This window comes from Galleria mellonella, unplaced genomic scaffold (assembly GCF_026898425.1).
Source record: "Galleria mellonella isolate WM207_F2 unplaced genomic scaffold, CSIRO_AGI_GalMel_v1 utg312, whole genome shotgun sequence".
Classification (NCBI taxonomy): Eukaryota; Metazoa; Arthropoda; class Insecta; order Lepidoptera; family Pyralidae; genus Galleria; species Galleria mellonella.
The window spans coordinates 4923108-4939496 of record NW_026442074.1 but is presented as its reverse complement, the minus strand read 5'-3'; the positions used below and the strand labels follow the sequence as shown (position 1 = coordinate 4939496).

The 16389-nt window shown below is 31.5% G+C and overlaps 2 protein-coding genes across 2 annotated transcripts in view; one reads left to right on the top strand and one right to left on the bottom strand.

Moving 5' to 3' along the window:
• The window catches only part of LOC113515226 (flotillin-2), a 293605-nt gene that overhangs the window by 27120 nt on the left and 250096 nt on the right, over positions 1-16389 (top strand). The window lies entirely within an intron of this gene.
• On the bottom strand, positions 130-10879 carry LOC113514953 (glucose dehydrogenase [FAD, quinone]-like). Its single transcript, XM_026899051.3, has 5 exons — positions 10344-10879; positions 6919-7146; positions 6097-6229; positions 3637-3756; positions 130-3227 (listed from the first exon to the last, which is right to left on the bottom strand). Exons 1-5 carry the CDS (start codon positions 10558-10560, stop codon positions 1982-1984), a joined length of 1944 nt encoding a protein of 647 aa, XP_026754852.3. The 5' UTR covers positions 10561-10879; the 3' UTR covers positions 130-1981.

Genomic DNA, 16389 nt, shown 5'->3' with positions numbered 1-16389 from the left:
TAAGTACTATGTAAGGTTTATGTACGAAACGATTCATATCACTATTCGATAAAACTGTAACTGTTACGAAACATTTTTTATACACTCCGAACTATATGAAAACGGAACTATAAATTATTTCCAACACTGTATTGTATTCACTATAGGGCGGCGATGCAGTGGCGGTGCACTCGTCCGGAGTAATTAATTATTTCTAAAGCCTGAAGCAACAAGAAACATTATAATGTATTTGAAATAGGTGCTATGTAACATGTGTCAAGTTTGTTCCTGAGGATTATATTTTTTCATCTATTTAATGACTGATTTCTTTTTTTGTAAAAATGTTGAAATGGTCAACACTCTCTTAATGTTAGTTATTATTTCGATTTCATCTTGTATATTTTGAAATATTTTTATATTAAGGAGTTAAACAGTGACGCGTCATTTAAATATATAACAAAAAAAAAAAGAAAGAAAGAAAATGAAATGTCACATTTCTGTTTACTATATGTTGTTTCTGTCTGAAACATATACATATATATAATACATATTTTTAATTATGGAATCTCTAAATCACTTTTTTATTCTCGACTATATATTCTCATCTTAAAATATATGCGGTTGTTAACCTTTCTGGTTTCATAAAATGCATGTCTTTGATCCTTGATAAAATTTAAATTGCTTGCAGTTGTATACAAAATGAATAATAAGATTAAGATTGATATGAAGACAAGTTTGTTGCCCCCCAATAGTTTTTTTTATTCTGATGTGACCTTATCTTGTTAATTTATTTTATTTTTGATTGTAATCTTTTGAAGAGATTAATAAAGTGACAATTTCTCTATGATGCTTAATAATTTATAATATAATTAAGCTAATAAAGATGAATAACTCCTTGTTGAACATAACAGAATATACTGTATGTTAATTATGTCACTGGATTTCAATTCACCAATGCCCCTGAAATTGTACAAAATAAGGTGGCATATCCACTTAATAGATATTCCGTAAAGTCCATGGAATTTTTATTGTTAAAAGTTACATAAGTACACATTATATTTTATTGAAATAACTACTGGTTTCCATGATATTTGCCTGGAAGCAATGGCTACCACTTCCTGTGAGATACACCGTTTCCTTGTGGTCAAATATTTTTTATACAACTTTGCATAACAAAATGCAAGCTTGTAGTAAGCTGCTATTACTTGCTATTTACTATGCTTGTTACTACTATAACGGTAACATTTTATCCACAACAGGTTTATATTTTCAGGTTTAATCTATCTTTAAATTTTAATTTAAAAGACAACAATGTATGCATTGCTATGTATAGATACCTATATAACTAAAATTCATACAGTTCAAACCAATTTGTACCCTAGGCTCAAAGCGGAATAGTAGTGTTGCGTTAGCACGTAATTTCAAATCCTTCATAACAATACTTGTATGGTGTTGTGCTATTGAATTTTTCCGACAAACCAAATTATAAATACTAGCCACGTCTACTTTATATTATTGATGTTGCATGCTTCTAACTTGGCGCTGAGAAGGAAATAGGTTGTTAGTATAACTGGGGCCGAAACTCATCTTTGAATCGATAATAATTGTTAGAAAAACAGTTAAAGATTGATCGTAAAGTTGCGTTATATGTAATAGTAATCAAAATGATTTTTAATTTTTTATTTCCATAGCTTCGAGCTGATGTTATTTTTCCTCATCCGACTTGTGGCATTCTTCAAAATCCCAACTTGATTGAATTACGTTAATCAATGTTTTCACATCCTAGTGTAATCTTGGAGCTTAGATTTTAGAATGCCAGCTTTTTTTAAAAGTTACCTCACCGCAAATAGGTCGTCGTTAAAACGTCATATAATGTAAAGGCGTTTTGGTATTTCATTGATATAAAAGTTTTATTTTTCATATTTACTTTTGTATGTATATTACTAGTACTTTTATAATTTATTGGTATTAACTAATTACAATTAAAATATATAAGTCTGTTCTAACTCCAAGTCCGTTTTATCATGTCAGCTGCTTTTTCCCCAATCATAATTGCTGGAGCATTCGTATGTGCCGAGACCGTACGGGGTATTATGCTCGAGTCGACCACTCGTAATCGGCCAATACCGTAGACGCGCAATTCTGGATCAACTACTGCCAATGGGTCATTATCGGGACCCATCCGACACGTCGCGATTTGATGGTGCAATGTAGCAGTAAACGTGCGTACTGCGCATTCCCAATACTCGTCAGAATCAAACGTGGTATTACGGCATGCTGGATATTGTGCTCTATGTATACGGGCCCCATATTTTTGAAACGGTTCCGTCGCCGCCAAAGCCTGAATGTGACGTATCGCTGCTATAAATGTTGCTACGTCACTTGATTCCGATAAATAATTACCATACATTCGCGGATGACTAAACGGATTATTGTTCTTCAACTCCAAACGTCCCACAGATTTTGGATGCAGTAACATCGGAAATGCGGTCCAAGTGTTTGTATTATCTACTGATCCATACGCCCCATCGAAGACTTGTTCGTTAATCATCATACCCCGTCTTGTTGCTTTACTACCTAGTGGTCCCCCGTCAGATACTAGTGAACCGCCTATACTTATCAGCTCCATATCTGGAACGTTATCTGGATCATTGGAAACAGGAGTTTTGATATATCCAATGCCTTCTGCTGCCCCGGTAGTTGCCACAGGACCATCCCCAAACTGAAGCCATTGGATAATATTATCCAAAGTTGCTTCTTTACTTTCGATTATGCTTAAATTTGTTTCATTAAGCGTAAATACTAAACCGGGGAAAGTTATATGATCATACAATGTAAAACCAACAGGCAAATTTTCTATAACTGGGATTCCATGACGCTGTAGATGCTTCTTCGGACCAACACCTGATAACATGAGTAATTGAGGAGAAGCTATTGGCCCCGCTGACAATATCACTTCTCTTCTTGCTTTCACCTCGAACCTTAATCTGTTTCTAACATATTCCACCCCGTTAGCAATTTTAGTTTGAGGATCGATAAGTACTTTAGTTGCTGTGCTCATAGGTAGTATATGTAGGTTTAATCGTCTTTTGTTCGGGTGTAGGAAGGCTTTGGCCGCACTCATGCGTTTGCCTGCTGTAACCGTTGCTTGTAAATAACCAAATCCGAGCTGCTCTGGACTATTGTAGTCTATGGTTGGATGACCCAAAATCCTTCCAGCTTCCAAAAAGGCATCAATAAGCGGCGTCCTGATAAATAATAATTTATTTAAATTAAAAAATTTATTATAATAATTGTTGTTCTTTGCAGAGCAAAAAATTGCTTGTTGCGGAACTAGCTGTACTTGTAAATACATGATTATGCGTTCTAAATTCAAATATTTTTCAGTGTAAAGTGTTCGATTCGTATCAAAATTAAAATTATGCAGTTTTGAAATCTTTCGTGATAAAGAAATAATTTGTTCTATTATAATGACAACGTTTCTCTATTAACTTTTAATTTGACTATAACAACTTGACGGTATGAGAAACAACAAAAAAATTGTCATGCGTAAACAAACATTATGTTGTATATTTTATTATTTTATTACACTGATTATAGGATTATTAGCATAAATTATTTCCGTTGTTTAATCATCATAGAGTCTAGAAAGTTTACCTGAACGATACGAATTCCACATTTAATTCTCCTGATTTGCCTCTATATGGAGAATTTTCGTAGCCTCGCATGTTGTTTTTTTCACTCTTCATGTAGTAGTTAAGTACATCTGCATATGACCTGGATTTAAATAGAGTTTGTGTTAAAACGTAGATAAACAAAGAAGCTAAGATAAATAAGTAATGGTAATAAGTCATACTTCATTAATTAATACATTTTGCTTTATTTTTTTACAATGTATTTACGTTTTTACATTTTGGGAATATATATAGATACTTGTAGGTAGAATACTTAGACAATGCCCAGGCTAAATTAAACAGTCATATTAATGAATTCTAATGTTTTTATTATGCGGGCATCGAACCCTCAATCATCGGAAAATAAAGCCGTATGTTGAAACAAAGGTCTTCATTATGCCAAATACCTCTATTAATATGTAAGGTTTATAAAGGCTTTTGTTTGGCACTCCGTTCTTTTTGTCTACCCGTTTGTATTTAAGATTATTTTCCTAGCCCCTTAAAAATATATTTAAGGCATAATTATACATGTTCTTTAGTAGAGCTGAAAGCTCCACTCACCCTCTGGAGTATAGACGATTAATCTAAACACTAAGAAAGCCTTAACAAACTGGTATAGGTTTAAGAGTTTCGAGAAATAAAAGCTGATTTTACATGAACATAAAGAACGTTAACTCTAATCCGACCAATATCAATGTATTTATAGACTCGTAACTAATATGCCACAGATAATCATATTATAAGTATTTAAGAAACTATTAGTTGCGGAAGATCAATAAACGTCAGTAAAACAAAGCAAAGTATCAATAAACGTCACTAAAACAAGTCCCTCTAAAATTAGTATGACGATGACCGCGGACTATATAGAAGTTTTTATTAATCTTCATACACAAATATATAAACACAATAAATAAATAATCTAAGGAAGAACTCTTTTATGAGCTACACACGGGTGTGAGTTCTGTGATGTCCATTGCGCTGTTTCTTTTTATAAGATCATTACCATCGTTCAGATTGGTCAGGATTCTTGAAAACAATACACAGATGCAGTTCATAAGGAACATCGGTCTTTAGTTGTTCAATAGGGTATTGACAGGAACACCGCACCTTTACTCCACATCTCGGGCATAATACTATTTTGGATAGCAAAATTAAAAGCTTCTGAATGACACAAGTATTAGTTTTCTACCGGCGCTTTGTCATTTTTAAGTTGTTTAAAAGCCATTTCAATTTCGTTCAAACAGACATCTAGGAAATCGTCGGTATAGTGTCGGATGACTTTAGCGCTTTGGTCATTATTCGCATTGGTATGCGATATCAATGATGTGTACAGCTGTCTATAAACCTTCTCAGTCTTACTTTAAATTTCAGATATGGCGGAAATTATATCACCGTTGTCGGTCTTTAACTTTGTCAATTAACTTCGTTCAATAGCCAACTGGCAAATGCTGGAGGAGGGGGGAAGGGATTGTTAGTAATGAATCTAATTGACTCATTGCTAGCAAGACACTCTATCAGGTCGATCTCCACGCGGTTTCCCCTAGAAACCGTCGTGGTTAATTCTAGTGAAATACGTAACGATGGGCTAACTGACCTGCCTTTTCATCCTCACTTCACATCTCATTTGCCTATTCAATGTATGAATATGAAATAAATATGAAATGCATGCATATTTAATTGGAGTATGACACGCTGTATGCAATTGGAGATCTGCCTATTAAACTGCTTATCTATCATATTGGTTCTCAAAGTTTGTGCGTTATACTTTGCCAGGTTTATTTACTTTTGTTGGTAGACAAATCTGTTTCGGAAATTCTTCGTGTCCTCTGCTACATCATTACCATGACTTAGCAGTTATGGTAATGCCTAACAAGGATAGCTCCTGGTTAGGTATTACCGAGCTGCCGGGGACTAGAAAGCATTTTTTCCTGATGTCCGCCATTGGGTAAGTTTTTCCAGTAATTGCTACGCGTGGGATGTGATTAGCAACCGCAATTAGGCTCTCTGTCATCTTTTAAAGAGGTTACTGTTGTCCATTAACTTCTCCTAGTCATAATATCATATAATCATAGAAGAGGTTGCCTATACTATGTAGGAAGTACATGACAAAAAAAAACAATCTAGGAATCATCTTCGAGTAACTGTCAAGTTCCATGTACTTGTTTCTACGAGTATATTCTAGTATTTGGCATGAAGAAAGACTTTGTCTTTCTATTTTTTATCTGAATCAAACGATATATCCTGTGTGTGGCCTCACGTGGACAAAGGTTTGGAAATGCTAGTATTGCTAGTAATTAATATTGAATTAAAATGAAGGGGCAAACAACAAAATTATCGTACCGTTACTAACGTAACCATTTCATGAATTAATTTAAATGATGTATTTTGCCAACTCAGAGTTGGACAATTATTCTACTATGATAATGATTATCAAGTAACGTACCATCCATAGTTGCCATCGGCTGCAATGCGGTCCCATTCCTCCGGTCGTCCTCTAGTATAAATCATATAATTGATAACACTAGTTCCGCCAACGGCTCTTCCGCGTGGCCAGTAACATCTGTTGTTAATCATACCTGTAAATAATCATAATAACAATATATAAAAGAAGGATATTAATATTGCTCTAATTATTGTTACCAGTCGGTTTATTTCAAGCGTAGACTTTAATTTCGAGATTTTAAACTACTTTCAAAATAAATTTCTCAATAACCTGTATGATGTTCCTGTATAATAACGTTACGTTACGCAATATTTTCGCCGTTTCAGTTTATTCATTGGTTACCTTCAAAAATATATTAATAAGTTCATTATGATGTTTCGAGTTAATGGATATTTATTTATAATTTTAAATATTAATCTAGAAAGCTATAGGTCTACTATTGTTATCTTCGATATTTATTATAGTTTATTATGTTGTCCACATTAAAGATTGCATCTACTTGTCCTTTTGCGCGGGAGTATTGCGCTTTATGTTTTTTTTTATTATGATTGTAAAAAAATTTAAGATGATAATAATCAGAGGAGAAGAGGAGAGATGAAGGAGGATTCATTCGCTTAATCTAAACAAACAAACTCACTTTCACATTTATAACAATAGTAAGGATTTGGTTTTTTAGATAAAAAGGTACACTACATTAATATTACTCATGTATATTACCTATATCAATATATTACTTATCATGATTACTATTTTTTTGTCCTTAATGAATATATTATATATATATATACGCAGACGAAGACGCAAGTAAAAGTATGTACATACCTAAACAAACATCAGGTTGTTTTTCCATATAATACGGCCAAGTGTATTCTGTCCTTTGGAAGTATGGCGCTATGCTCGGCACATCAGTGATTAAGGACTCCGGTCTGCCAGCTTCTAATAATAGTACAGTCACATTGGGATCTTCTGTAAGGCGAGCGGCAAGCACTGAGCCTGCTGAACCGGCTCCAACAATTACATAGTCGTACTCGGAGAATGGTGACTGAAGACCTGGAATGATTGATAAAAATTTTTAAACGATTTCGTAAAGATTTCAATTCATCTGTATGAATGTTTTATGGCTATGTTGCACAACTATGTTGTTAATTAACGTCCTAGACGTTTTTGCAGTCAATAGGGTTTACACTCGGGTTGGTCCTATATTTATTTACGTACCTGTAGTTATGTATACTGCTCAAATGGACACAATTCAACCCTTACGTGCCTGAGATTAGTGATTAGTATCTCTCGTACGATCAGGCGCGCAAATACAGTTGTATGGATACATGTCTTGGATCTTGAAATATTATTAGTGCTTATTATTTTTTTACTATATCAAATGTTGAAACAACGGTAAGGTATGGTATTCGTTTAATCTTGAAATTGTATTTTATGTAAATTTACATGAACATCAAGTAGAGTTACATAAAAGACGAGTATGAATTGATACATATACTATGAACCAAATATACTTGCCGCATATTTGGTTCATAGTAAGTAATTTAAATTATCTATCACAAAATTCAAGATAGAGCTGTTACCCTACCGGTGCCACTACTACGGTCATATCGAAATCCGGTCATGACATAGCACACATCTGGTTTTATGAGTGCAGGAATTTCGTAAGGTATTTTTTGTTTTATGCTTACTAAGATGCAATATGCAATTGCACTGCAATTTTATATTAATATCTTAGATTAATAAGGAATGGTAACACTTGTTATAATTATGCAATGTACAGTTAAAATTGCACATATATTTGCAAAATTGTATCATTAAGATAAAATAACTAGTGATAGATGCTTACTTTACTTGCCTATTTTATTTTAGAATTCTGAACTGATAACGGAATTCTTAGAGTGTAAAAATAAAATCTACAGCACGTATAGAATAAGTAATAAATGTTTACTGTTATAAAAAAGAGTTGCCGCTGCCCTTATATTGACTTCACTAAAAAATTAAACTGCAACCATCTAGAAATATCAACACAATAAAATAAATGATTCTTCATAGTATTGTACAACTATTTATATATATCTCTAAAATAGCGATGTCTATAGATATCACAATTTAATAAAAAAAAAATCCTACTTTATAGTACTAAAAACATATCAAATTCATTGTACTGGTTGCATAGATTTCATATAAACGTGATTTTGTTCGAAGTGAGGCGGGTCTGATTTTTGGTGGGAAATACATATTTTATTATTTTTTTATTTGTTTTGCGTATCGGAAGAGGTAAATGAGTTATACAGTCATGCCCATTGAATTTTTTTTTTTAATAAAATTGCATAATATCTATGAACTAACAATTATTTGTTTTAAGGTATTTTGTTTTTTAAATGTTTAATTTCATATTCACATATTTCGTTTAGCTTATTAAGTAATATTATGTTTAACATTGAGGTAGGTATACAATTAATTCAGAAGACCTCGAACATTTTAAGAACAATTGATTATTTACGAGTATAGTGATTAGAGAATATTACACAAAAATGATTTCATACGAAATTAGTTTTTAACCTTAATTTAATCTTTATTTAATGTAATAATTTAAGAACACTTATGAATTTATTTATACTTCATATATTTGAAACAAATAAAGGGCTTTAACCTCTTACATAATTAGTTTACAGAATTCGCTCTCTCACTCTCTCGCTCACATGCTATCATGACAATTGTCTTTCTTTTTACGTGATCAAGCATTGATTAATGCCTCAGGTACTAATTTTAATCACGGCTATATTTTGATCTATGATTTTTCTTTTTATCATACCCGTAAACAGGTACTGTCCTAAGTCGATGAACATACCTCTTGTGTTTTTTTACTGGAGCGTAGCATGCACTCTATGCATAATCAAGATATTTATCTTGACTATACATAGACTCAAAATTTGAGGATAGATTTAGATTATGAAAATACTTTATATTAAGTCTATGAGGACGGTACCTGGTGTCCTTGATTGTCCTATTAACGTATTTCAAATATATAGGTAGTTATTAGCAGGTATTATTTTTAATCTATGAGATATCTACTACGTGCCTTTGACTAATTGTCTTTTACGAGTAGGTATGTGCCGAATCTTAAGTTTTGTATTTATGTATGTATTTTTTGGTTACGTGTTTTTTGGATATTTTTTTCCTTTTTCATTTGTCTGCGTCAGTTACAATATTTACATACATTTTGCTCTTCATTTAAATTCATTTGTGAAAAGATTTCTAAATATCTCCATAGCATATTTTAAATACAATTGGGATTTAACGCGATGTAAAAGCCTTTACACGAAAATAGTACTTACATACCTGCTTCTTTAAACTTCGCGTTAAGTTCCGATTGTGTATTTAAAATATGTGTAAACAACGCGAAAGCTTAAAATTAACTATCTCCATAGTAGTATCTATATTATACTTTGTAAGTAATTTTTATTCAAAGTAGTTCCAATTAGTTTTTAGCAACAAGGAGCTATTAAATTATATAGTACTTAAATAGTACGTTTTCGGTTGTGTATCCTTATGTGGAAATGATTGTATTATCTCATAGCGTAGAAAAAAAATCGACACCAGTAGACACCATGGCAAAACACCCATGAAATAAACAAATTAGACATTCCATCACTTTATGAGAGCACTCAGAGAGATCTATGCAGCAATGGCAAGAGAGTAATGGCGACGTGTTACAAAGTACATTACAAGAGTACATGTTAGAGTAGTACGAACTGCTTAAGAGATGATTATTACCGATTGAGAAGTTTCAAGATAACCTTTCTAGGTTATCTTGAACCTTAATATACCCGTAAATTGTATATTAAGATTTCCTCTGGGTCAGCAACGCGCACGAGACACCCTTAGTTTTGCAGGTGTCCATAGGCTACAATAACCGACGAGAAATTACTATCAGACGAGTTGTATACATGTTTGCCACATTAGTGGAAAAAAAAATTATATTTGGACTTAGGTAAAATTTGGTTTGGGAGTTCCTATATAAAATATAAATAATAAAAATCGTAAAATGTTTAGAACGTTAACAAAGACGGTTTTACAGATAGTATTTTTAAAATAGTAGCGGAAGAAGTTTGCTATCAATAAATAGTGTTAGGTTTAGGTTTTTTATTTTATTTGCACTTATTTATCTAGTCCACAAATCTCACATTTATATGATTATTATAGATAATCATAAACATAATTATTGGAAATAAATATTAACTTACCATTAGGCAGTGGATATTTGTCCCTTAAAATATCGAAAAGGTCTGTTGGATCTTGTTGAACAAAATTAGGTGCTATTGTTTGAGCTAACATAGTCATCAATGGTGTCTGAGGAAATGATTGGTTGGGTCGTTTGATTTTTCCATTTTTATTAACTTTTTGGCCAAAAATAATTGTTATAAGTAGTAAGGTGTATAATACTGATGCACCCTTTAACATTTTTGCTATTTTTTTTTCAATCAGGTACCACAGTTATTTTTATGTACGGTTATAGGTATGCACTCTGTGACAATTTCATGTATTTCTATTTTAAATTTTCTGCATTTTCTACGACCACTAAATTTAAATTATCCTAAGATTTAAATCGAACTCGCGTGCTTCATCTTAATTTCATGTTAAAAGTGATACACTTCAATAGTATAATTTAAACAAACTACGCACTATTACAATTTATATTTATTATTATTAGAGGATATTTAATTATTTTACGATATCTGCAGCTTGAGCTGGTCGCGTTTGAACTGGAAATCGCACGCGACTTGGCCCTACGCTTATAATTCCGCGATACACGGTGTTGAAATGGTCAATCATATGTGTCAATCGATTAGAAACTGTACTGTTATGAATATAAGATAAAAAATCACATGTCCGATGCCAACTATCGTATAACGGTGCTACGCGAAGATTGTGGTCAATATGACAGTATCATAATAGCCAGTAATTTTATATTTACAGAAAATTATTTTATGATAAGCAGTCAATATAATAATTGTTGTAGTAGTTATTCATAATTTGTTTATATTACATACTGGGGTCGTAAATAATCTTATTCTATGTTTAACCAATAACAAGGTAACGTAACTAATAAACGAATGTGACACAACTACGAGTTTTAACAGCCCACGAGACTTCACTATAAGAATTCTACTATTACTATAAATGCTAAAGTTTGTAGGGATTGATGGATTTTTGTTACACTTTCATGTAAAAACTACTCAACAGATTTGAATGAAATTTGGTACACGTATAGGCTATATACCAAATTCACACAAGATACTTTGAATAATTCACGCGAGCAATGCCGCGAGAGTAATTATTATAGTGAAGTAAATAAAATGACTAATAGAACTGTAATAAAGCATCAAACTCTATTTATACTAATATTATAAAGAGAAAAGATTAGATTTTTTTGTTTGTAATGGATAAACTTTAAAACTACTAAATTGATTTTAAAAAGTATTTCACCTTTGGAAAATTAAATCATCAGCGAGTAACATAGAATATATATTACTTTTGAAAACTCTATTTACGGATAGCTAGTATCAAATATTACTAACTAGTATACCAGTTTGTTTTAGTGTAGTGTTAGAGTTTTTTTTTTATTTTTTATTTTTTTATATAACTTAGAATGGCAAACAAGCTGACGGCCCACCTGATGGAAAGTGGTAACCATCACCTATAGACATGAGCAGTATCATGGACATAACAAAGTATACTGTTTCGCCCATGATACCCCCCATGCGTTGCCATTCCTGAGGACTCGGATGTTATTCCTCCGTACCCAGTAAATTCACGCCATATCCCACCCTTCAAACCGAAACACAGCCATGCAAATACAACTGCTTTACGGTTGAAACACGAATGGGACAGAGGTACCCAAGCAATCGACTTTTGTACAAAGTCTCCCTCAGGTACTTATATGTATTTGCTAGTTTTTTGGCTGTTAATTTACAAAATGTGTAAGGACTAGCTTACCATAGTCTATGCCCTTTATTCTCCCACATATTACATGTATACCAAATTTGAAGCCGACTGGGTGAGCTGGTAATGTGCTGAGGTAATAAACAAATTAACAAACTCAATTTCACATCTTATTTTACTAATATAATTAAAAAGTAATTAGACATTCTATGGAAGATATTTAAGATAAATTGATTAGAGGGGCCTTAATAACAGTGATAGAAGCCAAAACAATATTTTTACAGTTATTGTTTGTCTGTTTTTTTTTTTGCATCATACCAGCGCCAAATTAAATGCAGTTTTTTAGTTGTTTTTTTAAAGCTCACGTTTAAAACCTAATTAAGGAATTATCTATTTCCAAAATCCAAGCTTACGAAGTTGCGAGCCAAAGCTTGTTTATAATATGTATTAGCGAAAATTGAATTCGTGAAAATAAAAAAAATCCTGTATTTATTATAATTTTAATTTCTGTTCATGGATATTCAAAACTTTATTTAGATATTTTTTCTACCAATTTATGTATATTTTGATGGTTGTATACGTATAATATTGCAATTACAGAGCTGAAAGTTTAAAGCGTATTTACATGAAACATGTAACAACAATTTTGAGGTTTCTTTTTCTAATTTATGTTATATCCAGGTATTGTTGCACCTGGGTAGTTTATTTTTTAAATCAAATTAAATTTTAAATCAAATTGGATTTACTACAATTGAATTCGATTTTTTTGTGGAACATAATCTTTCCAGGTATTGTTGCACCTGGGTAGTTTATTTTTTAAATCAAATTAAATTTTAAATCAAATTAGGTTTACTACAATTGAATTCGATTTTTTTGTGGAACATAATCTTAAATTATACATTACTAATTTATATATTGAAATCTGTATTTCGTTGGACTTACTAATGTAATGTCCAGTTATTATTTGTTGCTCGCAAACGCCTACTGCTTTTCTTCGAGCAGATATGATCCGGATATTAGTCCTTAGGTATGACACAACTTGTTGGATATCTTGAGTGTCTCTGTGTATTCTAAAATATGATGTCTATGGTTCTGTTTAAGTTTGAAGGCGTCGGTTACTACTTTTCATTCGGTAGGCTGTAGACATGTCTGTCATTCTAAGTTGTAAAAGTCCGAAACATACACTGATTTAAATATAAAATAAACTACTTGTTTTAATATTTAGACGCTATATATATTTTTCATTAAAATAATTTCATCGATGACTAAATACGAGTACAACGTCGTAGGCCTTGGCCATGGTGGTAGTACCACGAAATCAACGATGGAGGTGAACTAGAGTTTTAATGACTAATGATAGCCATGAGTCAACTCATTAAAAACCCCTAAATAATTTCAGTGATTCATTACCTATTAATCTTTACACTAAATTTGTTACGGGGTAGACAGAGAAAGAGAGAGCATACTTATAACATGTAATATAATTTCGAAACTGTACATTAAATGTTTATTATAAATGTATGTACTTTTGGATTATCGCTAAATTCATGCTACAGTTTATAAGATCGCTTATATGTAAAACGGTTTCAAAGTTTTCTCTTGTGAACGCTCAAGCTATGGTAAAAAAAGATTTTTCCTAGATACTTAAGTTATGAATTTTTTTTATATTACAAAGGTGGCAAACGAACAAACAGCCCGTCTGATGGTAGTCACTGTAGCTTACGGTACCATATTTGTGGTAATAAAAATACACATGATAATGAACCGAAAACAATGTTTTTTTTTAATGTTATGTTAATAACTTTACTTAACAATAGATGACATGTGGACACTTACTCTTATCTAACTTTAATCTCTAATGAGAAGAATGTGACTATAAAAATATGATATTCATAAAATTTTGCTAATATTTTAATTAAAAAAGAGTTTTTGTAATTATTTCCTAGTATTTACACTGGGCCCTAGTGAAAGGTACCCCAAAGGCCTTGTACGAAACCATTCTCCCAAATAACATATTTAACAAATTTTGTAAGACTGATCTCGTAATTTTTTAAGTAGCCTGTACAACCAGAAATGAGGCTGTGGAGAATAATACGCAAGGACCAGACCAGTGTAGACATATCTTGATCAATATTATTTTGTACCTGCCATCTTTTACTCGCGACTTTGTTCACGTGAATGGGATATGTTGATTGACCCTTTTTGATTGATTATGAGATAATGAACATAAAAAATACAACAGAAATTAGAACCTCCTTCTTTTTAAAGTCGATTGAAGACACAAACTATTACTTATTTTAATATTGTTAATTCTGCATCTACAAATACAAAGTATTAGTTCTTGTGTGTTGGAAGGAACTAGCTTACAAGGCACAGGTTATCCTAATTTGTAAACTAGGGCAAAAAACATGTAACTGTGCAACCTTGTATTTGTTAAAAAAGTTTATTATTATTATTATTATTACTCAAAGAAAAATAACATAAAATAATACAACTACAATATTGTTAACATAGAACTAAACATAGATAATTAGTATACTCGTATACCAAGTATATTATAAAAAAAATATTGTGATAAAGAAGAATTAGATGTACGATAAGAAATGTGAAAGTAATATAATTAAATTGTGTTCCACAAAAAAAAAAAAAAACTGACTTCAATTGTGGCAAAACCAGTTCTTTTTTTTTTTATTTAAAAACTAAACTACTTAATTTATTTTGAATAAAAATTCTATGGGGCTAATCTGTAAGGATATCCTTTCAGATAGAAATGAACTTTCCAAATTGGTTTATTGACTAGTATATATTATTGGTAAATTAATTTTGACGGAGTTATGTAAAGGACAAACCAAATACAACTGAATTGAGAATCTCATTCTTTTTGAAGTCTGTTAAAAATACATTATTGCTCAAAGAAAAAAAGGAAACAACATAAAACGGATTTAATTAGTTAAGGTTAATTTGTCAAGCCCTTTAATACGCCAAGATGCAAGTAACAAACAAATACTTTCACGTTTATAATATTGGTATGCATTACATTCATATAAAAGTATAAAAAGACATGGTGGTGTAACGAACTTTGGGTTCTAGTTGAACTTCACAAATCTGAGAAAGTTTTGTCTTGTTTAGAGCCTGTTGAAGGTCGCGTTTTTATTATTTCGTGGTTCATTGACTGATTTTATATTATATTGTGATTATTTTATATCATTTACAAATTATAAAACTCAAATTATCCATTATTCTCCACAGCGATTTCATTTTTCAATAAAAATTTCTCTATTCCATTTCTTCAAAATTTCACCAAGGGATAAAATTTTACTCCAAATTGCAGAAAAAAAAAAAACATCACATTTGATTTTCAAATGTTTGTTCGAAAGTGCTTCACGACGTTTAAGGCTGAAAAAAATTCATAATATATTTTTCTTTATTAGCAAATGCGCTAAATGCTCACCTGATGTTTTATAACATATGGACTCACAATTATTGCAGGCGCACAATATAAACATTTTTATTTATGAGTATGACTGTATGGGTGTTTTCTATAAACAATATATGTCTATTTAATTAGATGTAATTATGTCTAACACAATAGATCTCAAAAAGTCGTAAAGTTACAGGTGTAATTGCCCTGATCTACCAATAGTTGAAACATTTTTATTCTAGCCGGTTGTTTATTTTATGCAATGCTTTCATCCCTCCTCTCTAAATTCCCTCCTATATCCTCTTTCAGTCCACACTTCTCTCTAATCATACTGATTGTTTTCTGTTGGGGAATATATCGTGTAATGTATACAATATGTAATACTAGCAACGTATTTTATATCTGTTTATTGCTCTTCAAATTCCAGTAGGCACTTGAGCTTTTAATTTTCTTTCTTTTACAAGGTTAGTCGTAAAATATATATACTCGAAGTCGAAACTCAATGACTGTGTTATTGAAATTAATCATTTGTCCAAAAAAGAGTAGTCAAAATATGAAAACATTTTTCAACCTTCTTCTAAATCGCTTATCGATTGATCATGACCACGCGATGGAAATTTTTATATTATTTCGTGATTTTAAATTCGTACTTTGGAGGTTTAATTTGATGAATGCCATCATTCAGTTTCGGCTAGGTATAACCCTTTACCACTAACTTCATATAGGACCTTTTAGAACAAGTTTTATTTCAATTCGCGTTATTTTGGTCCTAAAAAAATAATTTTAAAAGTGTATTTATTATTGTGTTCATGTTTATATCGTCTATGTGCTGAAATAAATAGATAAACGGTATGAGGTTATTTTATATTTGTGCCACGTAAGTTTTAGGAGTTTAGGAATTTTTCAATTTCTTTCTTGAAAATTGC